The 27,616-nt window shown below is 44.4% G+C and overlaps 1 protein-coding gene and 1 non-coding gene across 4 annotated transcripts; both read left to right on the forward strand.

The window, feature by feature from the left end:
• On the forward strand, positions 1-26,323 carry LOC138765957 (P2R1A-PPP2R2A-interacting phosphatase regulator 1-like). 3 transcript variants are annotated; one of them, XM_069943160.1, is made up of 10 exons: positions 1-346; positions 15,187-15,265; positions 16,362-16,418; positions 16,906-16,949; positions 17,457-17,511; positions 18,709-18,810; positions 19,192-19,280; positions 20,527-20,591; positions 21,470-21,563; positions 23,841-26,323. In XM_069943160.1, the coding sequence occupies exons 1-10, from the start codon at positions 258-260 to the stop codon at positions 23,980-23,982; spliced, it is 816 nt and encodes a 271-aa protein (XP_069799261.1). In that variant the 5' UTR covers positions 1-257; the 3' UTR covers positions 23,983-26,323. The 3 variants fall into 3 exon arrangements, with proteins under 3 accessions (XP_069799261.1, XP_069799262.1, XP_069799263.1); XM_069943161.1 differs by having other exon boundaries at positions 20,530-20,591; XM_069943162.1 differs by having other exon boundaries at positions 21,470-21,584; positions 23,841-23,929.
• Positions 21,029-21,169, forward strand: LOC138766728 (small nucleolar RNA U109). Its single transcript, XR_011358766.1, has one exon. It is a non-coding gene; the product is annotated as a small nucleolar RNA U109 (small nucleolar RNA).
• Positions 26,324-27,616: the final 1,293 nt, after the last annotated feature.

Consider the following 27,616-nt stretch of genomic DNA (forward strand, 5'->3'; position numbering starts at 1 on the left):
GCAGGAGGCTGCTGCTTCTCGCAGGGGCTCTACTGATTGTACTGGGCCGGAGGAGTCCCGGGGCCTCGGCCTCACACACGGCGGTGGCGGCGGGGGGAGCGGGGAACAGCCGGCAACTTGTCTCCTTCACCCCCGGCATGGAGTCCTGAGCTCACCCCACCGAGCCCCCCGGTCACACTGAGTAGGCCTAAAGCGGGAATGAGCCATTGAGGGAGTCCGGGATCTGCACGGGAGAGCTGGGGAGCAGCGCGGACATCATGGAGAAGATGGAGCTGGACGTGGTGGAGATCCCGGGGGATGGCGGCCTGAGGAGGTCCAACAGCGCCCCCCATATCAACGGGCTGAGGTGAGGAGGGCAGCCGGGGGCAGAGGTCACCGGGGGGCTGTGCACACAATGCCACCATTCACTACACTCTCAGATTGGCACACACTACAACTCTCAGCAGGCTCGGGATATGATAGGAGTTGTAGTTGTGCAACAGCTGGGGAGCCACAGGTTGGGGATCAGTGTATAGTAGAGGGCTCTGATGTGGAGGCCCCGACTACATGCAGCAATACAGGGATTAGCTTGTTTATTTATTTGTGATAACAAATATTTGGCCCTAAAGGATGAGAAGCTCTGCAGGTCCTGCCCCAACTCTGCAGCTGCCACTATAATCCGCCATGAGGTTGCAACAAAGTATCAGAGCAGCCAGTCTTCTCTCTAATCTGCATTGTCTTGGAAGCTTCACACCACTTCCCAGGAAGGCATCATTGGGCATAGATAGATATAGGTATCTATCTATCTTCTCCTTAACCCCTTCCTGACTCCTGGGGTACACTTGTGTGGTGGATTGGCAGGGGAGGTGTGGGCACAGGAGTCTGCGGTGGGTGGCAGCCATTGATGACTGGCAGCGCTGATCCATCTGACACTGGCCGTTTAACTGTACAGATACTGCAGTACAATAATAGGGTGCTGATCAGTTGTCATGGCCTTTGGTGGATGCCATAGTACTGTACTAGAAGAGTCCTGACTGAATGGATCCAGATCTGTATAAGGGGCCTATTCCACGGAGCGATAATCGGCCTGATTTGGCCGATTATCGCTCCATGGAATAGAGACAATGATCAGCCGATCGTGTCATCGGCTGATCGTTTATTTAGGTTCAAACCTAAAATTATCGGGCACTGACCGCACATCGCTGCGGGAAATAGCGATGCGCGGAAAGCGACCGATTATTTCGCAAGCACTATACTTTACCTAAACATGTTGCGGTGCGGCCTGTCTGAGCTGACAGACTGCTCAGCCAATCGCTGGCCGCGGTGGTCCTGGCCAGTAATTGGCTGAGCGGTCTGTCAGCTCAGACAGGCCACAGCTGCTGCTCGGCGCAGGACCGGGAGGAAGAAGGTGCGCAGGAGAAACCCCGCAACATGTTTAGGTAATGTATGGTGTTTAAACAAGGGCTGCAAGGACATCGTAACAATGTCCCTGCAGCCCTCGCTAAATGATTATTGAGCTGTGGAATTGGCCCAGTAAACGAGCGCTGATCGACTACATTATTGAATAGGACCCTAAAGGTGCGTTTACACATAACGATTATCGTGTGAATTTGCACGATAACGATCGAATTCGAACGATAATCGTACATGTAAACGCAGCGAATGATCAAACGAGAAATAGTTCATTTTAAACTTTCAACATGTTCTCAAATCGTGGTTCGCAGAAAATTCACATACCGTTCCGTGTAGACAGTCGTTCACCGATTTAACCAATGTGTGAGATAGGCTTAAGCGATTGCAAAACGAATTTTCCCCACAATATATCGTTCCGTCTAAATGCTGATCGTTATGAAAAAAAAATCGTTACTCCGACATCGCTAATCGTACGATCGGGCCAATTATCGTTTTGTGTAAACGCACCTTAAGGCTCTGTGCACACAGAGCAAAAGTGTTCATTGTTCAGCGCAGAGAGAGGAGGCGCACAACCCTCCCAGAGTCGTTATGACAGGGAGGCTAGCAGAATTCAACTCCGCCACTTTTGCTTTGTGTGCACGCAGCCTAAGCCAAATGATTCTTTACAAAAGCCTGCTTGGGATACCACAAAAGTTAAAAATAAATGGGTAATATCTATCTAACTTAAAATAATGGTTCCAAAAAAAAACTCTGTAGATTGGTGGTGGGGATAAGTGAGTTATAGGGCTTGATTTCTATTTATTTTTTTAAAAAAGCATAAGAAAAGGTGTGGTTGTTATCATGGCCAGCAAAAATAAAGTTTGGCCCTCAAACTTGGGTAAATGCATGGGGTTTATTTCGTTTTTTGTTTTCCCCTACAGATTCAATAAAAATTTACTTAAATGTATTATTCATTGCCTGTTGGCCTATTTATTGCAACATTGTATAAAAGGCAGCTTTTGTGTGGTAGCTTGTTTGGGTTTACGTTAGGGTACCGTTTTATTATTCAACCATCTCATGCAGACTAAAACCCAGCCCTTGGCTGTATGTACACAGAGCTGCCTCCTGAATGTAATTCCCAGTTTTGCTTATCAGCAGTTCAGTGTTGAGTGTTACTCCTTCCTCGCTGTGCTGCTTTCTTTTCCTCTTACATAGTACCTCACAGTACATCAGTAACTCCTTCTGCCTTTCTCCTGGGGCTGGTTATCTGGCAAAAAACAAGTTTTGTTTTGTTTTTTTATTCCAGAGGCACAGTGAGGTGCCTTAGGCCTGCCGCACCTCTCTTCTCTTTAGGCATGCCCCTGGGCTGGATCAAAAGCGTGGAGAGAGACGCTGCAGGCCTAGAGCACCAATGCTCTAGGCCCCGCCACATTGACACCCCACCTCTCTGCACTGCCAGAATGAAACTTGTTGTTAACCAGAATACTGGCCCCCGGAGAAATGAAGACCCCGGGACCGGACATGGTGTGATGAAGTCTAGAGTACAGTACCGGCAGTTTGGGGTGGGTGGCGTCTGGTACAAATTTGCTTTAAGGAGTCCAGTGGGCGGTGTCACTCGATGGACTGGACTCCTCAGCAGGGAAACATCAGAGAGTTTAATCGGTAAATTAAAAGTTATACTGAATCTTTTTCCATAAAGATATACATCAATCTGCTCAGTTCCTTCTGCTCTATAACATGTTGCTGAGAGATTAGGTAGCATTTTCATGGTGACAAACGCTGTACAAACACCGGCCGTCCCACCATAAACGGACATTGTTTAAAGGGGTTTTTTCATATCAACTGGTGTCGGAAAGCTATACAGATTTATAATTTACTTCTATAAAAAAAACTCAAGTCTTCCCATCGTTAGCTGCTGTATGTTCTGCAGGAAGTGTTTTATTTTCAGTCAGACACAGTGCTCTCTGCTGACATCTCTGTCCATGACGGGTACTCTATCTCCATTTTCTATGATTGCCCATAGAAAACCTTTCCTGTTCTGAACAGTTCCTGTCTCGGCCAGAGATGTCAGCAGAGAGCTCTGTGTCAGACTGAAAGTAAAACAAACAAAACTTCCTTCAGGACATACAGCAGCTAATAAGTATGGGAAGATTCAAGATTTTTTTTTTTTTTATAGAAGCAAATTACAAATCTATACAACTTTCTGACACCAGTTGAAATGAAAGAAAAAGATATTCGCTGGACAACCCCTTTAATGATACGGCCGGAATTATTGATCATTAATTCCGGCCATTGTTTTACATAAACAGCTGTTAGCGCTTCACAGTATTTAGTGAAAACATAGCCTAAAGCAAAGGTCTCAACAGAAAATTACCTGTTTTATATAACATTTTTACATTAAAGGGAACCTGTGACAGGTCCTCTTTAAGCATATTTAACCCCTTAAGGACGGAGCCTGAAATGGCCTTAATGACAGAGACAAATTTTATGAATATGACCAGTGTCACTTTATTCATTAATAACTTCGGGATGCTTTTACCTATCCGTCTGATTCTGAGATTGTTTTCTCGTGACATATTGTACTTTACATTTCTGGTAAATTGGAGTCGATACTTATAACAAATCTTTATGAAAAAAACCCAAATAACGTGAAAAATTGTAAAAAAATTCATTTTTCCAACTTTGAAACTTTTTTGCGTATACAGAAAGTGGTTATACCACATAAATTATATATTAAATAGCATTAGCAACATGTCTACTTTATGTTGGCGGCATTTATTAAACGATCTTTCATTTTTTTTAGACAATAGAAAGCTTAAAACATAAGCAGCAAATTTCCAAATTTTCAGTAAAATTTCAAAATCAGATATTTTTAGGGACCTGTTCAGGTTTAAAGTGTATTTGAGGGGCCTGTATGTTAGAAAGCCCCACAAAGCACCCCATTTCAGAAACTGCACCCCCCACACTCTGCAAAAGCATATCTAGAAAGTGTTTTAACCCTTTAGGGGAGTCACAGAAATAAAAGCTAAGTGTGTAAGAAATTTGAAAATTTAAATTTTCCGTGCAGAGATTTTATTGTAATCCAATATTTTTCATATTTATAAACCTATTACCAGAGAAATGCACCCCAATATTGATTGCCCCGTTTCTGCAGTTTATAGAAATACCCCATATGTGGCCCTATTGCGCTATTTGACGCAACCACAAGCCTCAGATATAAGGGAGCGCCTAGTGCATTTCAATGGCTTCGTTATATTTGGTCATTTCTGACTGTACCACTTCAGGTTGGCAGAGGCTCTGGGGTGCCAAAACCTAAAAAACACCCCTAAAGGGACACCATTTAGAAAACTACACCCCTCAAGGAATGTAACAAGGGGTGCGGTGAGCATTTGGACCCCACAGGTGCTTCACAGATTTTCCGAACAATATGGCGTGAAAAAAGAAAAATTTATTTTTTACACTAAAATGTTGTTCTAGCCTTCAATTTTTCATTTTCACAAAGGGATAAGAGGAAAAAAAAGACACAAAACATGTAGTGCAGTTTCTCCCGAGTACGGAAATACCCCACATGTGGCGATAAAGTGCCAAGGGGGCGCAGCACGAGCCTCCAAAGGGAAGGAGCGCCAATTGGCTTTTGGAAGCTAGATTTCACTGGAATGGATTTCAAGGGCCATGTCGCATTTACAGAGCCCTCGTGCTGCCAAAACACTGGAAACCCCCCACAAGTGACCCCATTCTGGAAACTACACCCCTCAAGGAATCTAACAAGGGGGGCAGTGAGCATATGGACCCCACTGGTGACGGGCACAAATGTAGAAAAATGTGACGTGAAATTGAAAATTTTCATTTTTTCACTTTCACGGCACATATGTGCCCGTCATCCAGCGGTACATATCCTCACTGCACCCCTTGTTAGATTCCTTGAGGGGTGTAGTTTCCAGAATGGGGTCACTTGTGGGGGGTTTCCAGTGTTTTGGCAGCACAAGGGCTCTGTAAATGCGACATGGCATTCATCATCTGTTCTAGCCAAATCCAACCTCCAAAATCCAAATGGCGCTCCTTCCCTTCGGAGGCTTGCCCTGCACCCACATGGCGCTTTATGTCCACATGTGGGGTATTTACGGACTCAGGGGAAATTGCTCTACACATTTTGTGGCTTTTTTTCTCTTTTAACCCCTTGTGAAAATGAAAAATTCAAGGCTAGACCAACATTATAGTGTAAAAAATGTAATATTTCATTTTCAAGCCACATTGTTCCACATTTGTACCCGTCACCAGTGGGGTCCATATGCTCACTACACCCCTTGTTACATTCCCTGAGGGGTGTAGTTTCCATAATGGGGTCACTTGTGGGGGGTTTTCACTGGCTTGGCAGAACAGGGACTTTTTAAATGCAACATGGCCTTTGAAATCCATTCTACCGAAATCCAGCCCCAAAAAGCTAAATGGCGCTCCTTCCCTTTGGAGGCCCGTCTTGCGGCTGCATAGTGCCTTAAGTCCACATGTGGGGTATTTCCGTACACGGGGGAAATTTCTCTACGCGTTTTGTTTTGTTTCTTCTCTTTTAACCCCTTGTGAAAATGAAAAAACCAAGTCTAGGTCAATGATTTAGTGTAAAAATGAAAACATTTTTACACTACATGTTGGTCTATACTTGATTTTTTCCCTTTTCACAAGGGTTTAAAAGAGAAAAAAGCTCAAAGCGTGTAGAGCAGTTTGTTTCGAGTACGGAAACACCCAACATGTGGACATAAAGCGCATTGCGGCCGCAAGACGGGCCTCCAAAGGGAAGGAGCGCCATTTGGCTTTTGGAGGCTGGATTTGGCTGGAATGGATTTCAAGGGCCATGTTTCATTTACAAAGACCCTATGCTGCCAAGACAGTGGTAAACCCCCACAAGTGACCCCATTCTGCAAACTACACCCCTCAAGGAATCTAACAAGGGGTGCAGTGAGCATATGGACCCCACTGGTGACGGGCACAAATGTGGAACAATGTGACGTGAAAGTAAAAAATTTCATTTTTTCACTTTCACGGCTCAAATGTGCCCGTCATCAAGGGGTCAATATCCTCACTGCACCCCTTGTTAGATTCCTTGAGGGGTGTAGTTTCCAGAATGGGGTCAATTTTGGGGGTTTTCCACTATCTTGGCAACACAGGGCCTTTGTAAATGCGAGATGGCATTCACCATCCATTCTAGCCAAATGGCGCTCCTTCCCTTTGGAGGCTTACCCTGCACCCGCATGATGCTTTATGTCCACATGTGGGGTATTTCCATACTTGGGGTAAATTGCGCTACACATTTAGTGTTTATTTTATCTTTTAACCCTTTGTGAAAATGAAAAAATAAAGACTAGATCAATGATTTAGTGTAAAAATATATATTTTTTTTACACTAAATGTTGGTCCAGCCTTGATATTTTTCATTTCCAAAAGGGGTTAAAAGAGAAAATAAATGCAAAATGTGTAGGGTAATTTCCCCTGAGTACGAAAATACCCCACATGTGGACATAATATGCCATATGGGCACAGGGCAAGCCACCAAAGGGACAGAGCGCCATTTAGAGGCTGGAATGGAGGACGGAGGCCATGTTGCATTTACAAAGCTCCTGTGCTGCCAAGACAGTAGAAACCCCCCACAAGTGACCCCATTCTGGAAACTACACCCCATAAGGAATCTAACAAGGGGTGCAGTGGGCATATGGACCCCACTGGTGACGAGCACATATGTAGAACATGTGCTGTGAAGATGAAAAATACTATTTTTTTCACTTTCACAGCACAAATGTGCCCGTCACCAGGGGGGCATATCCCCGCTGCCCCCCTTGTTAGATTCCTTATGGGGTGTAGTTTCCAGAATGGGGTCACTTGTGGGGGGTTTGTACTGTCCTGGCCGCACAGGGGCTTTCTAATTGCACCATGGCATCCTCTAATGGGAATGGGGGCCATGCCTATTTAGTTGGGGAAAAGGAACAATTTTAATTAATTTGGGGGTATTGGGCCAATTAGAAGTTTATAAGGTTGAAAAGGACAGGAGTCCATCAAATTCAACCTGTGTTGATCCAGAGGAAGGCAAAAAACCCTAGTGAGGCAGAAAACAGTAGCCTCATCACAGGGGAAAAATTCCTTCCCGACTCCATAATGGCAATCAGACTAATCCCTGGATCAACGTGACCCCTGAAATAAGAATAAGGGACAGAATATTGAAAATTTAGAACTCCAATGACGTGTGGTACGCCTTGAAGCAATCCTTTATGCAGAGGCCGGGGTGATCAGGACAGGTGTCACACTGGTAAATGGTGTCCTTCCTGATCCCCCTTTTGTGGCACACTCTGCACTTCTTTTGGGATCTCCCCTTTTTTCCAGTGTGGGGGACTTCACCTGGAAAATGTTGTCCCTCTACGCTACGGGGTCCTTCATATCCAGAAGCGCTGGGGCCCGCTCCGTGGCTGCAGAATATCAGGGCTTTGATTACTGCTTCCTGGAAATCAAGGAATTTCCCCTGGTGGCCGGCACATCGGTACAACACAAAAGCGTTGTACATCGCTGTTTGTACCAGATGTACGGCCACCTTTTTGTACCACGTTCTGGTTTTTCGCGTGGCGTTATATGGCTTGAGGACTTGATCTGAGAGATCAACTCCTCCCATATACTGATTGTACTCTAGAATACAATCAGGTTTGTTCACCACGTTTGTGGTACCACGTACAGTGACAGGGGTGGTGCTATTCCTGTGAATTGTGGTCAGAATAAGGACATCGCGCTTGTCCTTATATCTGACCAACAACATGTTTTCACAGGAATAGGCCTTGCACGCACCCCTTCTCATCGTTTCTCTAACAGGGTGACTTGGGAGGCCTCTTTGGTTTTTTCGGATCGTGCCGCAAGCTACTGTAGCTCGGGCAGCGAGTGACCGAAACAGGGGGATGCTGGTATAAAAGTTATCAACAAACAGGTGATAACCTTTATCCAGCAGTGGGAAGATCAGCTCCCAAACGATCTTCCCACTAACTCCGAGGATGGGGGGGCATTCTGGGGGCTGGATTCGGGTGTCCCTACCCTCATACACTCTAAATCTGTAAGTGTACCCTGAGGTACTCTCACAGAGTTTGTAGAATTTCACGCCATACCGCGATCTTTTATTGGGAAGGTACTGGCGGAAATGGAGTCTTCCTTTGAAGCTCAGGAGGGACTCATCTACTGAGATGTATTTCTCTGGGATATACATCTCAGTAAATTTGGCTGAGAAGTGCTCTATGACCGGCCGTACTTTGTACAGTCGGTCATATGAGGGGTCATCTCGTGGGGGGCACCTTGCATTGTCATTGTAATGCAAGAATTTTAGGAGGGTTTCGAATCGTACCCGTCCCATGGCCATTCTGTAAAGTGGGGTATTATATATAATATCCCCACTCCAGTATTGCCGCATTGTGGGTTTTTTTTACTAGGCCCATGTGCAGCAGGAGCCCCCAAAATTTAGTCATTTCGGCTGCATCAGTAGGGGTCCACGCCATGGGCCTAGCAAAAGAAGAGGAGGGGTTCTGGGCCAGGAATTGGTGCGCGTACAGGTTTGTTTGCGCCACCATCAAATTTACAAGGTCACCAGAGAAATAGAGTTTGAAAAAGTCTATTTCTCTGAGACCTGTGGGGTTAACCTGGATTCCCGTCGTTGCCGTAAAGCCAGGAATCCAGGGCTGATGATTTTGGGGGTCTGGGTTCCAGATGGGGTCACCTGTCTGGGGGACAGTGGGCGGGATGGGGTCACCTGTCTGGGGGACGGGGGGTGGGATAGGATGACGTGTCTGGGGGGCAGGGGGCGGGATGGGATGACTTGTCTGGGGGGCAGGGGATGGGATGGATTGACGGGGGGCAGCCCGAGGCGTTCTCCTTGGACGCCGTGGTGGATAATCATCATCACTGGATGATGATGATGATGAGGATGAATGGAGGAATGAAGGATCCCCCCATTCATCCTCACTGGCTGTTTCGGTGTCAGAGGCGATAAGTGCGTACGCCTCTTCCACCGAAAATCGTTTCTGTGACATTTTTATACGGGGATTGGGGTAGGGGGGTATGTAAATGTAATGTGGTGTAGTGGTGTAGTGTAAAGCTTTATTAGATGTATTGTAATGTAATGTGTGGTAGTGTAGTGTAGTGTAGTGTTTTGTGTTTTACGTGTTTTTCACAGTAAGGGGGGGGGGGAACCTACGCCAAAAAAAGAGTTGCTGATAAATGTCGCACTTATGTGCGGTACTTTTCAGCAAACAGTGGCAGTAGGATATAGAAAAAAAAGGGTGAAAAGGGGGGAAAAAACCCCCTACGCCAAAAAAGCGGAGTTGCTGATCAGCGGCGCACTTACGTGCAAAGCTGATCGGCACTCAGCGGCGAAAGGACGCAAAAAAAAAAAAAAAAAAATGGAGGGGAAAAAAAAAAAAAAATGCTATTTCTTCACCCCAAAGCCACTGATTAGTGTATGATATACACTAACCAGCCGCTAGGGGGCAGTACTACGTACCTGACGGAAATAGCCGAAGATCTCCGGAAAAAACGCGACAAGACCCGAACGAAGAAGCCGAACGATGACGTGGAAAGAAGCCGACGCCGAACGAACGCGGACGCCACGGAATCGCCGATTCGCCGCACCGGACGCTACGATCAGGTGAGTATGGTGCACTACACACCACACACACCTGCTCTGCTCACCTCAGGTAACCGACTGAGGTGTGCAGATCAAAGTAAAAATATTTATTTTTACTTTGATCGCCGCTATTGGCCGGCCGGGCTTGGCCGGCCAATAGCAGCGATCTGGGGGGTGGCACCATGGCCCCCTCTAGTATACACACTAATGATGATTGGTGCTGTCTCGGACAGCACCAATCATCATTAAATTCCGGGTCCCCGGGTCACCGATGACCCGGGAACCGGAAAATCACTGTAGTTGGCTGATTTGGATAAATCAGCCAATTACAGCGATCGTCGGCACGGAGGGGTTAATCACCCCCCCGTGCCGGCAAGCTACGGTGGTCTGCTGTTAGTAACAGCAGCCATCATTACCCGATCGCCGCGTGTTTACACGCAGCGGTCGGGTAAACATCGGGCGTAAATTTACGCCCTGGTGCGTTAAGTACCAGGCTGCGAGGGCGTAAGTTTACGCCCGATGTCGTTAAGGGGTTAAAGTAGTACTCCCTTTTTGAAAAAAAAAAAAAAAAGCTTAATTAACAAACGTTACCAAGTTATATAACTTTGTAATGTGTGTCTTTCTCTCACCTTTTTCTCTCAAAGTATACATACCAAATAACTGTCGACCCCCGTCCTCTTTTCCTGGGAGCCATCTTGGGTCGATGCCTTCAGAGCAGTAAGCGGGCCTGGTCTTCCTCTTTGGCGTCTTCCACAGCAGTAAATGGTGGAGGGAAAAGGCTGCAGGTGCTGGGAAGCTTGGCTCATCAGCTGTTAAAAAAACTAAAACTCCCATTATGCCTGGACAGATAAAGCTTTGGCTGTCTGGGCATGATGGGAGTTGTAGTTTTTGTAACAGCTGGAGGGCCAAGGTTCCCTACCCCTTTGTTATAGTATCTGGTTCTAATCTATGTGTATATTTGAAGACAGGGCCGTTTTAATACATTGGTGGGCCCAGTGCACAGCCCTCAAGAGTGCCCCCCCCCCCCCAACCCAGCGTTATCAGAATCGGAGCTCCACACACAGTATAATGCCCTGAATGCCCCCACACTGTATTAGGAGCCCCAATAGTAGTTACCTTATAACCTTATAAAGATATCCCCACTGATACCATTACAAAATACCGCCAAACCATTACCACTATCACTACAAGCCTATAACAGTTACATCCATTTACTCACAGGGGGCGTCTTCTCTGATCAGAGTCTTTCACCTTTTCTTTCACTCCTTCCAGCCTGGGCCACCTTTAAGTCTTCCCCCGGCTGTGAATCTTCTCTTCAGACTCTGCCAGAGAAACATTTTAGGCTCCAACACATACAGTAGTAAGGTCCCCTGTACCCCTATACAGTAGTCACCCCCCTTTGTGCTCCTATATAGTAGTTACACCCCTCTATGCCCCTATATAATAGTTACACCCCTCTGTGCCCCTATATAGTAGTTACACCCCTCTGTGCCCCTATATAATAGTTACACCCCTCTGTACCTCTATATAGTAGTTACCCCCCTATGTACCCCTATATAGTAGTTACCCCCCTCTGTGCACCTATTTAGTAGTTACACCCCTCTGTGCTCCCACTTAATAATTAGGTATGCTCTGTGCCCCAATATAGTAGTAAGGTCCCTATATAGTATAGGCCCCTCTGTGCAGCCCTAATGTTAGAATAGACCCGTGTGCTGCCCCCAGTAGTATAGAAAACTGTGTGCTGCCCCCAGTAGTATAGAAAGCTGTGTGCTGCCCCCAGTAGTATATAGAGCTGTGTGCTGCCCCCAGTAGTATATAGAGCTGTGTGCTACCCCCAGTAGTATATAGACCCCATTGTACTGCCCCCAGTAGTATATAGACCACTAGGTGCTGCCCCCAGTAGTATATAGACCCCTTGTGTGCTGCCCCTAGTACTATAGACCACTAGGTGCTGCCCCCATTAGTATATAGCCCCCTCTGTGCATCCCCCAGTAGTATATAGACCCCTTATGCACTGCCCCCAGTAGTATATAGACCCCTTGTGTGCTGCCCCTAGTACTATAGACCACTAGGTGCTGCACCCATTAGTATATAGCCCCCTCTGTGCTCCCCCAGTTATATATACCCGCCACTGTGCATCCCCCAGTAGTATATATACCCCCTTGTGCTCCCCCAAGTAGTATATAGTCCCCCTGTGCACCCCACAGTAGTATATATCCCCTGTGCTCCCCCAAGTAGTATATAGTCCCCCTGTGCTCCCCACAGTAGTATATATCCCCTGTGCTCCCCCAAGTAGTATATAGTCCCCCTGTTCCCCCTCACAGTAGTATATATCCCTTGTGTTCCCCCAAGTAGTATATAGTCCCCCTGTGCACCCCACAGTAGTATTAATATCCCCTGTGCGCCCCTATATAGCCCCCTGTGTGCTCCCTGACTTATATATACCCCCCTGTGCACCCCCCTTTTATATAATCCCCCTGTGCACCCCTGTTATATATATCCCCTGTGTGGCCCAGTTATATATATACCCCCTGTGTGCCCCCCCCCTCCAGTTATATATATACCCCCTGTGTGCCCCCAGTTATATATATATATCCCCTGTGTGCCCCCAGTTTTATATATATATATATATATATATACCCCCTGTGTGCCCCCAGTTTTATATATATATATATATATATATATATATATATATATATATATATATATATATATATATATATATATATATATATATATATATATATATATATATATATATATAACCACAAGCCAAAAAGACAGAAATGGATGCACATCGCACCCATGGCTGACACAAAAGCTTATTCAGCTACATTTAAAACCAACATCAGAAGTTAGTATATAATTTGGCCAAACCATATTGCCTTATGCACCTGTGTACATAAGGGGAGGATCTCCTAGTATTCTCCCATTCTACCTGCAGAGGAATGGAGAGAGAGGTAAGAGCTTGTTCACACTTGTGTTGCTTGGCGTCCACTTTTTCCGCCGGTGGCGCCTGCGGGGTTCGGGGGGGGCCCTTTAGGGTCTGGTCCTGTGACAATGGGGTTGCGGGGCCATTCCGTGGCCCCCCTTTTCTGCTTGCGCACGTCTTGCGGGGATTGTGGTCACTGACCGGCACAGTGATGTTTTTTAGTTAGGGACTCATGTGTATCAGAAGACCTGCACGTGGTACATGAGGCAATATGGTTTGGCCAAATTATATACTAACTACTGATGTTGGTTTTAAATGTAGCTGAATAAGCTTTCGTGTCAGCCATGGGTGCGATGTGCAGCCATTTCTGTCTTATTGGCTTGTGCATATTTTATGTATTCTGTCCCTTTTTTCATTGTGGCTAGCACTCGTGCTGTGTAAGACCCATGTGATCCAAATTAGCAGGAAGCACCTGTGTACATAAGGGGAGGATCACCTAGTATTCTCCCATTCTATCTGCAGAGGAATGGAGAGAGGTAAGAGCTTGTTCACACTTATGTTGCTTGGCGTCCACTTTTTCCGCCAGTGGCGCCTGCGGGGTTCGGGGGGGCCCTTTAGGGTCTGGTCCTGTGACAATGGGGTTGCAGGGCCATTCCGTGGCCCCCCTTCTCTGCTTGCGCACGTCTTGCGGGGATTGTGGTCGCTGACCGGCACAGTGATGTTTTTTAGTTAGGGACTCATGTGTATCAGAAGACCTGCACGTGGTACATGAGGCAATATGGTTTGGCCAAATTATATACTAACTTCTGATGTTGGTTTTAAATGTAGCTGAATAAGCTTTTGTGTCAGCCATGGGTGCGATGTGCAGCCATTTCTGTCTTTTTCGCTTGTGCATATATATATATATATATACCCCCTGTGTGCTCCCCAAGTTATGTATACCCCCTTGTACATAATCCCCCTGTGCACCCCCCAGTTATATATATATATATATCCCCTGTGTGCCCCCAGTTATATATATACTGTATATATACACCCCCTGTGTGCCATCCAAGTTATATATACCCCCCTGTGTGCTCCCCAAGTTATATATACCCCCTTTATATAATCCCCCTGTGCACCCCCCAGTTATATATATACACCCCCTGTGTGCCCCCAGTTATATATATATATATATATATATATATATATATACACCCCCTGTGTACCCCCAGTTATATATATATATACACCCCCTGTGTGCCCCCAGTTATATATATATACCCCCTGTGTGCCCCCAGATATATATATACCCACTGTGTGCCCCAGATATACATATACCCCCTGTGTGCCCCCAGATATATATACCCAGTGTGCCTCCAGATATATATACCCCCTGTGCACCCCCTTTTATATAATCCCCCGTCACTGTGCGCTCCCCCAGTTTAAATATACCTCCTGTGTGGCCCCCCCAATTATATATACCCCCCTGTGCACCCCATCCCCCCAGTAGTATATAGGCCCCCCCTTGTGTGCTGCCTACCGTTATATAGCCCCCCTTTGGGCTTCCCCCTGCCATATAGCAAGTAACAAAAAAAACAAACACTTTATACTCACCTGGGTCCGCGCGTTCCTCTTCTCTTCACCTCACCTCACACTTATGGCTGCAGGCAGTGCTTTACCTGCGGTCACAAGAGGCCGCTCTTCCCTCTCGCGGTGTCGGCGCTGAGTGACGTCACTCAGCGCCGATACCACTGCGGGAAAGCGGCCTCTTGTGACCGCAGGCAAAGCACTGCCTGCGGTCACCAGGATGACTGACAGGGAGGGAGCCAATAGCTCCCGACCTGTCAGTGCCACTGCTGCTGCCTGTACCTATGAGCGCTCATAGCTACAGTACAGAGCGCCGCAGGGGGGGCCCTGCAGGGGGCACCATGGATGGGTAACCTTACCCATCCCGATGGCGCCCTCCTGGCAGGCTGGTGGCCGGAGCCCTGTGCGATCGCAATGGTCACACAGAGCAAAAGCCGGCCCTGCTCAGGGTGGGCCCCTTTAACCAGTGGGCCCGGTGCACGTGCACCATGGGCCCTCTGGTTAAAGCGGCCCTGTTTGAAGAGGAAGCCTAATACTATAGATTTGACCCTGCATATCCATTGATTGCCCAGTATGCTATGAATGCTTTGAATTTACCTTGCTTTTTATACACAATGCTGCTTATGTATATAATGTATACATTTCATTTTTTTATTTTTTTTCTTGCTTTCCACAGTGATCATTCACAAGTGTTCCAACCCTATGTAGCCCGTGCACGCAGAAACAGCACTACTGTAGTGAATCGTCAGACCATGGTAAGTCAGTGGTGTTGATGTGATTAATATGGCTCCACCTTAAAGGGGTTGTCCAGTGAAAACTTTTTTCTTTCAAATCAATTGGTTTCAGAAAGTTACATAGATTTGTAATTTACTTCTATTTAAAAATCTTAAGTCTTCCTATACTTATTAGCTGCTGTATGTCCTGCAGGAAATGTTTACTTTTCAGTCTGACACTTTCTCTGCTCTGGCCCAGACAGGAACTCTCCAGAGCAGGAAAGGTTTTCTATGAGGATTTGCTGCTGCTCTGGACAGTTTCTGTCTCAGACAGAGATGTCAGCAGAGAGCACTGTCAGACTGAAAAGAAAACCTTTCCTGTAGGACTTACAGCAGCTGATGAGTATGGGAAGACTTGAGAGTTTTTTTTAATAGACTTAAATTACAAGTCTATATAACTTTCTTAAACCAGCTGATTTGAAAGAATATTTGCTGAATTACCCACAGTCATATTGTAAAAATATTGCTCCTAAAACCGTGCTGTCACTGCTCAAATTTGTCATGTAAATACCAAAAATGGATCCTATTTTTGTAGCATACACAAACGTGGTTGACCACATTTTTCTGTACTTTAAAATTAAACGTGCTAAAACAGATATACTCTAGTGAAACAGCTGCAAAAATGCAGTGTGAACCTAGCCTTAGGCTGCATGCACATGTCCGTGAAATTTCCGGATACATTTCTGCATTCATAGGCTTCTATTAGGCACGGACACCCTTCAGTTTTTCCATTAAAGGGCGTGCAGTCCAGAAAATATCTCTGGGAAGTTATAGAGCCTTCCCTATTTTTGTCTGGAATTCTGACACGGTTACCCCTTAAAAGTCTATGGGAGCATGATGACCCAATAGGTTGGGACTTGTCGCCTTAATAGAGATTCAAAGGATGCCCCCACATTAGTGTTCATTTTGCTCGTACAGAGTAAAGTCTCTCATAGGTTTTCAGGTAGTTCATGAGAAACGCTGTTAGTGACTTCAGCACCCGATCCTGGTGAAGCAGCTGCCAGTGTAAAGGCCCAGTACTGTTTGTTTGCACTGTGAGATATTACATTAATAACTCTTAGTCATTCTCTCCATGCAGGTGCCGTCATCCTCTCCTGTCCGCATTCCTAGCAGCAGACTTCATCAGCTGAAAAGGGTATATTCACCAATGTCATTCCACTGTTTTTCACCTTATGGCAAAACCTGTAGAAAAGTGACCCCTGAGTCCTATACATCTATACATACTTTTTTTTCCCTCTAATAAAAATTTTTAATAAGTGTATAATATGTATATATTATATGCAAAGTATATTAATTTCCACGTCGCTGAAAACAGAATGTTAAAAACTAGTGCTGAATTATCAGTGGACTGTTGGATGCCGAGAAATCTGTGTATGATATATAGAACTCATTGTAGATAGTTTACACAGCACTGCAGGTTTATTACACGTGGAATAAAGTCCGCTACAGGCATTCCACGTCCGTTTTCCTTGCAGAACACGTTACCTGAGAATGCAGCCTTAGTATCTGACAGACTGTGTTTGGATGGATGTTACCTATTTATTGTGCTAGAAATAAGTCATTTAGTGCCAGCCCTGTGGTATAGAAATAGCTGACTCACGTCATTTCTTTATTCTATGTAGGAGGAAGGAGTAGACTTAATGAATCGAGAAACAGCCCGTGAGCGGTAAGTGTTAGCTTAAAGCGAATGTACCAGCAGGTACGTCACTTTATGACTTTTTTTTTTTTTTTTTTACATCAGTAGACTGGGGCAGGGATGTTGGTGCGTCAGTCCCCTTTTTTTTTTTTTTTTTTTTTTTTATATATAAATTGTGTTGGTCTATTCCCAGTCACCGGCCTGAAGCACTGGAGGTGGGCCCAACCTCAGTGTGACATTCTGCCCTCCACTCTGACACGGCTCCATTGATTGTAATGGAGCCGCGTCACAGACGTTTCGAGGAACGCGCGGGCCCACCTCCAGTGCTTCAGGCCAGTGACAGGGAATAGACTGGCACTGTGCACAAAAAACAGGCCGTGGTTCAAAAAAAGTCTATCAATGTAAAAATCTTAAAGCGATGTACCTACTAGTACATTCACTTTAAGGGTCATTGTAAACTGATCACTGATATTTGTGATATTAAAATTATTGAAATTGTCGATAATATGGTGTGTGCTATTTTTTTTTTTTCACTAGTGAAGTGCAGACAGCCATGCAGATGAGCTTATCCTGGGAAGAAAGCTTTAATCTAGTAAGCTGTTTTTTTTTTGTTTTTTTTTTTGTTTTTTTTTTAATGTTCTTGCTCCTGGCCCTATCAAACACTGGCTCACATTTACCTGTATGCGCTCCTGATTAGAAGCTTGTGCAGTTAAAGGGCCAGCGTCGGCACTTGCTGATACTGCAGCTGGCCCAGGCTGCCAAGCAGTGCATTTGGAATTCTGGAGCTGTTCAGAATTACGGATGCCCCCATAGGGTTACATCCATAATTGACAACGACCGTCCAAAAAATTAATGGATGATACCCATTAGCTCTGGTGCTAGCATCCTTTCTTCCCACCTCTCGGAAGCATATTTTCCAAGATGTGAAGAAGTGGGTGTAAGTCCTGGTTAGAGATGAGTGCAAATGAGCATGCTGTAGCCCAATCGTTCAGTATTTGAAAACCAGTGGCTGCAGAAGTTGGATTCAGCCCTAGAGCTGCCTGGAAAACCTGGATATAGCCATAGGCTGTATCAATGTTTTACAGGCGGCTCTAGGGCTGCATCCAACTTCTGATGCCACTGGTATTCAAATGCTGAACGATCAGACTCTAGCTTGCTCATCTTTAGTCCTGATCATAGTTTGCAAGATGAAATCTGCATGGGGTGACCAGCTGCACAACGTCACTAATATTGTGCTGGGGAGCAGAAGTACTGATGGTCTTCTAGACCACAGCATCAAACTCAGGCCCTCCTGCTGTCACAGAACTACTACTCCCATCATGCATGGAGAGCAAGATAGGAATTGTAGTTTTGCAACAGTTGGAGGGCCTGAGTTTGACACCCCTCTTCTAGACTGTAAGACCTGTACTTGCTTTGAACTTATTAACAGTTAGTTATCCCCTTTCACTCCGTTCCTCCTGGCGATCTCCAGATCGGCCTCTGGCTCCTTTGTTTTGAATAGAGCCGTGTATTGCATGTGACCCACAGTTCTATTTATTCGCTATAGAGCAACTGGAAAGAGTCAAGTTTTGTACTCTCCGAGATAGATCACCAGGGACACCGAGGTTGTGCGCATGCGCCCTCCCCAATGATCTTTCTTGTTCCCTAGTAAGTTTTAATAGGAAAACCCCTTTAAATCTTCCTTAAGAGGAACCTAATAAAAAAACACACAAAAAAAAACACCACCCTCACTAAGAAGATGCAGTTTACATAGTTTGAGCACTTATAAACCATACACTTTTTCTTACAGAGCGACAATGATTATGACAAGTTGGACAAGCCTTCCTCTCCAAAGCGTGTTGACTTTGCCCCCGTATCACCAGCACCGTCTCCTACCAGAGGAATAGGAAAGGTAATGATATAGTACTAAGTTACTACAGCTGTGGGTTGGTTGTCACATGCCAGTGTTGTCACATCACAGTGTTTGGGTATGTGGCATAACCTGATGTCTGTTGGGTTGTACTAGGTAATGTATAATGCCTGTGAATCTAGAATTGTGCCCGCTGGGATATTGGTGTGTGTTCTATTTCCATAGAACTTCTTTGCTTTATCCATGCGATATAATTCTAATGAGTTATCAGGGCTTCCAGTCTCTGAGTGCAGGTAGCATATCACTGAGTTGTAGCATATCACTCCTTTATATGTATAGTTCACCTTGTTCTATTGCACTGCATACATACTATTGCCTTTTTTATGGACCAGACTAAGTATTCTCTTTCTTTATAACCCTCAGCAATGTTTTTCTCCGTCTCTACAAATGTGTCTGGGCAGCAATGGTTTGCCCCCCAGCCCTATCCCTAGTCCAACAAGGCGCTTCACCACGTAAGTATCACATACTTTCTACAAGTCTGTTGGCACTCCTGTCTACCGTGTTGGTGTGGTAATAGCCCTTTGTGTATGTTATATAACCTAGTTTACATGCCAACTGTCCCTTTTTCTTGTTTGTGCTTGAGTGCGCATGCTGGTCTTTTGTCCACCAGTCATTTGGCATTGATAAATTTAGGCTCAGGAACTGTAGTTATGGACAATAATAACTCCAAGTCTTCTAGATTCTGTTTGATTCACATTAACATTTATCTATGAAATCAGATCATTGTAAAGGAGTTGCTTGCGGATACTATGTGGCTGCACGTGAAGTCCCAAAAGTGTTAGACATGGCACCTTATCCATCTTTTAGTTGGGGTGTGGCGGTGGAGGGTCTTTTGGAAGGTCGCAGTGATGTTAATGGAAACTCTATAAGTTTTTTATCATACAGGATAAGTGAAGCAATATGTGAATAGTTTAAACTTTTTCCAAATTTTATGTGCAGCTTTTTTTATTCGAATATTGTAAACTGGTGTGGGTTTTTCCCCTCTACATTGGTTATTGAAAGGACAACTCCAGTCAAAATGTAGTTTTTAATATGTTATTACATAAGGAAAGTTGGACAAATTCCTAATATACACTTATTATGGAAAATGCACATATACTGCTATTTTCCTCAATTTAGTAGATCAGGCAGATTTCAATTTCTCTAAAAAACCGTGACGTCATGAATCAGAGCAGGGCTGGGTGTAATTACTATGAAGCGTCCAGCAGGGAGCGCAGTATATGGAGAAATTACATTGTAATTTTGGCACGGGTTGCAGTCATCTATAGCAGCACTGTACCTGTACCTGTTTTGTGTGTGAGGTCTTTGCCCTGTGTACACATACTCAGTAGTTATTATGGTAGAAAAAGACATATGTCACAGTTGGGACACTGGAAAGTAAGACTTAGATTCAAGCTGTGCCAGAGCTTCTGTTTGCTTGAGGCGTTTTACACAGTTAATGTATATGGTAAAACAAATTCTGGACACCCTCCCCCCCACAGTAACCAGCAGAGCTGTATTACATATACATATGGTATATGCAGGGCACATACTGTACATATGTTACCTTTTTATGCTGCTAGCTAGCATTTTCGAATTCCTAATAGAAATGGAGGGAAGCCTTATCTAATGTAATTTAAAAAGTTATGTATAAAAGTACCTTATATAACTTTGCCGTTTTAATTTTTTTTTTCTCTCTCTCCGCACCATTGTCCTCAGCAGGAGGAGTCAGAGTCCCATCAACTGTATACGTCCAAGTGCACTAGGTCCTATAAAGAGGAAAGGTATCATATTCTATCTGTTTAACAAACCATATACTTTTGTAAAGGCTTTTATACAATCTAGACCAGTGCTCCTCTAACTGTGAGGCAGGCCTCACCAGTGAGGCGCCCCCTAGTTGTTGGTGAGGCCCAGCTGGGGAGGGAGTTTTCACAAAAGTTACTATGATCTGCACAGTCCTTTTGCGGTTTCCAAAAATCTCCATTTTAGCAACATTATTAACTTAATTTGTACTTGCTTTATTAGTGTATAGAGCTTTGAAGATGGGTGAAAGGCAGCCCTAGCATTATTTTCAGCTTTTAAATGGACTTTCACCACAGATACTGAGGCCTAGGTACCCCCTTGGTCAGTCTGGTGAGGCCCAGGCATTGCCTTGGTCTGTTGGGTGAGGCTCCAGAAGAAATAGTTTGAGAAGCACTGATCTAGACAATAATACATATATATGCATGGCAGATGTTACTCTTGTGCTTCATCCCGTGGTACATCAGTGTATCCAAGTCATGCTAGAGAAAGTACATGTGGAGTTATCAGGGCTGCCAGTTGTAAAGTACAGACTGAGTGGTAGTATATTACTCCTACACGACTGTCATTCTGTGCGGGCATCACTATATAGGATAAAAAAAATTTGGCTCTGTGGCACTTTATCCAAAATGCAGTATGCTGTGTTTTTTTTTTCTTTTCCTGCAAATGCCAGGAAAAAAGGGGGGGAAGCCATTTTCAACTAAGGTTAAAAAAGCCAGATTTTTTTTTTTTTTTTTTGTTCTGTTTTGTTTTTTAGGCCAGAAAATGCCACAAAAGGTGTGAAGCCACCCTTGTGCAGTGCCTTTTATACCTAGTCGTATAAATGACTGACTTTTTTTTTATTATTATTATTTTTAAATAGTTGAGATGGACATGGAGACTCAGCCAAAGAGACTATTTCAAGGAACAACAAACATGCTGTCTCCAGACATGACCCATCTGTCAGATTACAGCTGGTAAGGTTAAATCTTCAGAAGGTTAGATGATTTATTACTTTGACTTCTTTTTTTTTTATTTTTTTTTAATATATATATATATATATATATATATATATATATATATATATATATATATAATCTAGATTCTGTCACCAATAATTGATTTTATTTTTAACTATAACTGTTAAAGTATTACTGTTATTTAAAGAAACAACTTTTGACTTGTCGGAGGTTTTGATTGGTCAGGGTGCTTAGACCTTTTACAATCACTAGAATGAGCCGTGAGAAATGCTCCACAAAGTGCTTCTCTCCCTCTACAGGAGACAGGCTTCATAGACTTACTACAGAATCTGTCTCCAGCAGTGCGAGATAGAAGTGCTTAGTGGAGCATGTGGGTCTCTGCACATAGACTCTGACCAATCAAATTGTGTGTGCTGTTCTTAAATTGACTGTGACACTTAAAGGCTACATTCACAATCTGTGTAGTGTGTTTTTAGGACAAGAATGATCATTGTTTTCCATTAAAATAGAGAAATGTGTTGCATTTAAGTCAATGCAAACAGTGGCCGTTGTTCATACAGTGTATTGAACAGCCATTGTTTGCTATGGCCGTAGAAATAATTGACTTGTCAATTATTTCCAGCAGACGTGCATTGATTTCAGTGCGACAACAGCCGTTGTTGGGCACTCGTTGTCGTACCATGTGTGAATATGGCCTAAAGGGGTATTAGCGATGAGCGAACGAATGTGGAATTAAAGCGAACAATTAAAAATGATTTTAGGGTCAGATTTAAATCAACGACACACGTTTAAATTTGAATGATCTAACAATTTTCTGCACGATAATCGTCCCATGTAATAGGGATTTTAATCTGAGGTCAAGTTAAAGGGGTTATCCAGTGCTACAAAGACATGGCCACTTTCCCCCTACTGTTGTCTCCAGCTTGGGTGGGGTTTTGAAACTCAGTTCTATTGAAGTAAATGGAGCTTAATTGCAAACTGCACCTAAACTGGAGACAACAGTAGGGGGAAAAGTGGCCATGTTTTTGTAGCGCTGGATAACCCCTTTAATGATAAATTCACACTGATTATTCCTCCTGGCATTACAGAGTTGCACATAGGGACTGGTTTATATCAGGTCTGGTGTCTTTAGCCGCAAGCAGCAGCTCTGAACTGGAGAAGGAGAATAAACTAAATATAAACTAGTACAGAATGAATTGTTAATATAACCATGGGCAGCAACATATAAAACTTTGTTTGAGTAAAATACCCCTTTAAGGCAATGTTTGAGATTAAAATTGGGCTGTATTTTTCAATATGATGATGTGCTCTGTGGAAGTCAATGGTAAATTGGCCAGAGGTGCACACACCAAATAGAGTAAGGACTGTAATTGATTACAATCGAATAATGAACATGCTCTTTATGTATAACCCCCTTTTACTATAAATATATTAATATAAATATAATCTCTGTTCACATATTTTTATGTCCCCCGCCAAATCCAGGTCATTGGAGATGCAAAAAGTTGTGATTGAAACTCTCAAAAAAAAAAAAAAACCTGGTTACTCTTGTACACCAGAAGATTGACACTCAGTGGTGCTTTGGGCCTCTGAAGCATTCATATTAAAGCATAGAAGACAGAAAAGTGCTGTGATCTGAAACTTGTCTAGCTGTTAAACAGCATTAAAGGGGTTATCCAGCACATGATCCCTTTCCCCCTCTCTTGTCTCCAGGTCAGGTGCGGTTTGCAATTAAGCTTCATTCAATTCAATGGAGCTGAGTTTCTAACCACACCCAATCTGGAGATAAGAGTGGTGCAAAAGTGGCCGTGTTTTTGTAGCACTGGATAACCTTTTAGGGTACAAACACACACACTGTATACGCAGCAGATCTGCAGTAGATTTGATGCTGTGTTCAGTTATTTAGATCTAATCTGCTGCGTATTTGCAGCGTATCGCAGCAGTAAATACGCTGCGTATACGGCGTGTGTGTTTGTACCCTTAAAGGGGTTTTCCAGGCAAAATAGACCCTGGCGATCAGCTATTCGGCGCCCACACTACACTGTGTACTGCCTATGTGCTGCACCTGCTTAGTGCAGCTTAGCTGTTATTTACTTGAGCAGCTGGCTCCGTTCACTGCATAGTGGTGGCGGCATGTAACCTCGACTCTGTTCAAATGATCAGTCAGTGATTGATTTTAGCGCTGCTGTGCATAGCTGACCAGTGTAGTTTGCCGTAATAACCCCTTTAATACACTTGGAACCATATTTTACATGTGTTTCTTTTAATTTTCAGCCTTTCGTCAGACCTTGACAGCAGCAGCAGTATCGGTTCTTCATCTGACTCTACAGCCAAGGAAAGTGTTACTGACTCCCCCGCAGCCTGTTCCAACTCTTGCTCTTCATTTATATCACTGGATGATCTGTCACCCAAGTGAGTGACACAAGACCACACCACGGTGTCACCTCATCATTTTTAGACCACGTGGCAAATCACAAAGAACCCTGATGAGTCTTCTCCACTGTGTATTATGGTTTTATGATGTGTATATAGTAACTTCCTGCTGCGGGACTGTTACAGGACTTGAGACATGGAGCAGGGGAATGTGTATTTTGTGTACAGAATAGTATGTACAGGATCGGTGTACATATTGCCTGTGTGTCCCAGGTTTTTGTGTTATTTTAAAGTGTAGTTTTTGCTTTTATTTATTCTTTTAAAACTGTGTGTATTATCTGCAATCATGGATTGAGAATGTAGTAGTGTTGTCTCGGCTTGTCAACGAAAGTCTCTGCCAGGAAGGAACTAGCCGTGCAGTTCCATGTCTTGTAATGTACAGATGGGCCAAGACTCGACTGGTCAGTAAGATTCAGCCTAATAAGACGTAGTTTTTCGTGGTTACTAAAGGTCCCATGAGCTGGCTAGTTTTCACTTCTCACTGCAAAAGTGCTTCTGAATGTTCTGTGACAGGAATGGGGAACCCTCGGCCCTCCGGCTGTTGCACAACTACAATTGCCATCATCCCTGGACAGAGGCTGTCTAGGCATGATGAGAATTGTAGTTTTGCAACAGCTGGTGGCCGAGGGTTCCCCATCCCTGCTCTGTGGCTTGTATTACCATTGGAAATGTAAGTCCTTGACTTTTCTCTTCCTCTGTATCCTCTGTTGTAACTGATGACAACCACTAGATGCTGCCACATCATTTCTACTTGGGGCCTGTGTGTTGAGTTTTATTCTCTTTACTGCTCTCTTTTCCTACTGCTCTACTTTTTGGCTGCGCAATACCTCTATAGTAGCATGCTAGTCTCAATGTTATATCTATGAACCAGATGCCCGAGCATAGGTATATAGCTCCGTTTGCGTATTTATTTTCCTAATGCTGGGCCCGGAAGCCCCTCACTCCCCGCCCCCACGGACTTAATAGAAAAGCATGATATACTTTTTTTTTTTTTTTTTTTACGATGGGAAGAGTCAGTGGTGGACAAATATCACTGTATATCTATACAGTAACATGGAGAATACTCTGGCATATAGGGACTTCTGCCTTAATACAGTAGATGAGATGGTAGTGGAGCTCTGATCACATATTGTAACAGTTATGCTGGGTTCACACTGCTATGTTAAACAGACTGCAAAATGGCAGTATGAGTCCAGCTTTACCAATTTGACTATTTCTGATGCATCTTTGTCTATCAAGTGGAACCACCATGATTTTCTGAGTCCTGACCCCCTCCTGCTCCCAGAGGCCATAGCTTTATACCTAAACTGAGCCTGTTTGTTTTGAAGTGACTCGATGGGACCATAAAACCTAAAAAGTGCCATATGTAAAAAGTTGCTGGTGACATGTAAATATGTATTATGCACAAAAAGCTAAGTAACCCATTTGATCTCCCTTTGCTTAGACAGTGCTCAGGCTGTTCAGTGCAATGATGTGATCACTGTGTCTGTTATACCTGTATAGGAACTTTCTCGGCTAAGCCAATACACTGTGTTATGCCTAGTGCAGATCTGCAGGCTAGGTTAGGGGCGTCCTGGATGAATAGGGCAGTGGTCGGACATGGGTATTGCTGCTCAATTCTATTCCTATTTCGTAGATAGACGAGTGTCCTTTTGTGGTGAAAACCCTTGTGCCAGGCTCCACCTGACATACCCTTTATCTGCTTCATCCCTTCCTGCTTTGTGTGGAGGTCGGTTCAGCGTTGAACAGCAGCATGTGCACAATGCACTTTGATATTGGCTTGGGAGTAATCCATTAAGCGATGTACAGTGAGCTTACTAACAACTTACATGCTATATGTGCCCTTCTACACAAAGGGTCCTATTACACCAACAGATTATCTGACAGATTTTTTTGATCCAAAGCCAGGAACAGACTATAAACAAAGAACAGGTAATAAAGGAAAGACTGAGATTTCTCCTCTTTTCGAATCCATTCCTGGTTTTGGCTTAAAAAAAAAATCTGTCAGGTATTCTGTAAGTATAATAGGGCCCTAAGTCTTCGCAGACAGCACACTGGACCTTAATAGACCCAGGATCAAGAAACAAAAAGCTAAAAATCACTGTAAACTGTCAGGACAGACGTCCACGTATGTAAAGTGGATTGTATTTGCTGTTTGGATCAAACTTTTAACTTTTTATTTTTTTTATATATATATGAGAAAAGAAAAATTGCCTATCCTTGACATACATCTTGTTTGTTAGGTTAGTAATCTATTTTGTATAGCTAAGATTTACATAAATTCCTATATTTGTCTTATTCTTGAAATAAATGTCTGTGTGGTGTACAAGCAATTGATATGTCCTCTTATTTGCCCCTTTAGCATGCTTACTAGTAGACTTCAGGTCCTGTTACTGCCAGGTACCAGAATGTGTATTCCTAGCTTGAGGCTAGGTTCCTGAAAAGCAATTAACATCTTGTTTTTACATACAATAGGGTGTGACTAACTAAGCAACCTTTTTTGCCCCAACCAGCCCAGCACCCGCCCCGCCCCCCCCCCCCCCCCCCCCCCCCCCCCCCCCCCCCCCCCCCCTTGATGTTTTTGGAAGACTATAGAATTTTCATTGTACAGTAGGGGCTCTTGAAGAGGTCCTTGGAATATTACACAGAAAGATTATCATGCAAAAAAAAAACCAAAAACATTATAATCGAATTTAAGCCGTAATCTTTCCGTCAAACAACTAACGAAAATAAGTTTGTATGTCTCTGCTTGCTTCTTTTGAGCTGAGCAAAAAATCATTGTTAATCACTCTCAAATCTTTCAGTGTACGTACACATTGTTCGTTCATAATTACGATGAATGCATAGCTTCCAACCGTCCCGGATTCCGTGGGACAGTCCCGTTTTCGGGGTGCGGTCCCGGAATGGCCCCCAGTGTCCCGCATTATATGTGGCCCCACCGAAAAAAACAATAAACCAGTAACTCACCTGTCCGCCGGACCCAGCAGCTCCTCTCCCGGCAGAGAGCGCACTCCCGTCATCCTCCGGTGGCGGGCAGCGGGGTATACTGACAATGACTGTACCAGAAGTGAGCTGCAGCCTCTATCATGAATTACTTCCGGAACAGTCAGTGTCTGCATACCCCGCTGCCCACCCCGGATGTTGACGGGAGTGCGCGCTCTGCCGGGAGAGGAGCTGCTGGGACCGGCAGACAGGTGAGTCACAAATGGGGGGATTGGCTACTATGTGGGGTGCTATATGGGGGATTGGCTACTATGTGGGGCACTATATGGGGGGGATTGGCTACTATGTGGGGTGCTATATGGGGGATTGGCTACTATGGGGGGATTGGCTACTATGTGTGGTGCTATATGGGGGGATTGGCTACTATATGGGGGGATTGGCTACTATGTGGGCACTATATGGGGGATTGGCTACTATGTGGGGCATATGGGGGCATTGGCTACTATGTGGGCACTATATGGGGCATTGGCTACTATGTGGGGCATATGGGGGCATTGGCTACTATGTGGGCACTATATGGGGCATTGGCTACTATGTGGGGCACTATATGGGGGATTGGCTACTATGTGGAGCGCTATATGGGGGGATTGGATACTATGTGGGCACTATTGGGG

The sequence above is a fragment of the Dendropsophus ebraccatus genome, chromosome 10 (assembly GCF_027789765.1).
Source record: "Dendropsophus ebraccatus isolate aDenEbr1 chromosome 10, aDenEbr1.pat, whole genome shotgun sequence".
In the NCBI taxonomy this organism is placed as follows: Eukaryota; Metazoa; Chordata; class Amphibia; order Anura; family Hylidae; genus Dendropsophus; species Dendropsophus ebraccatus.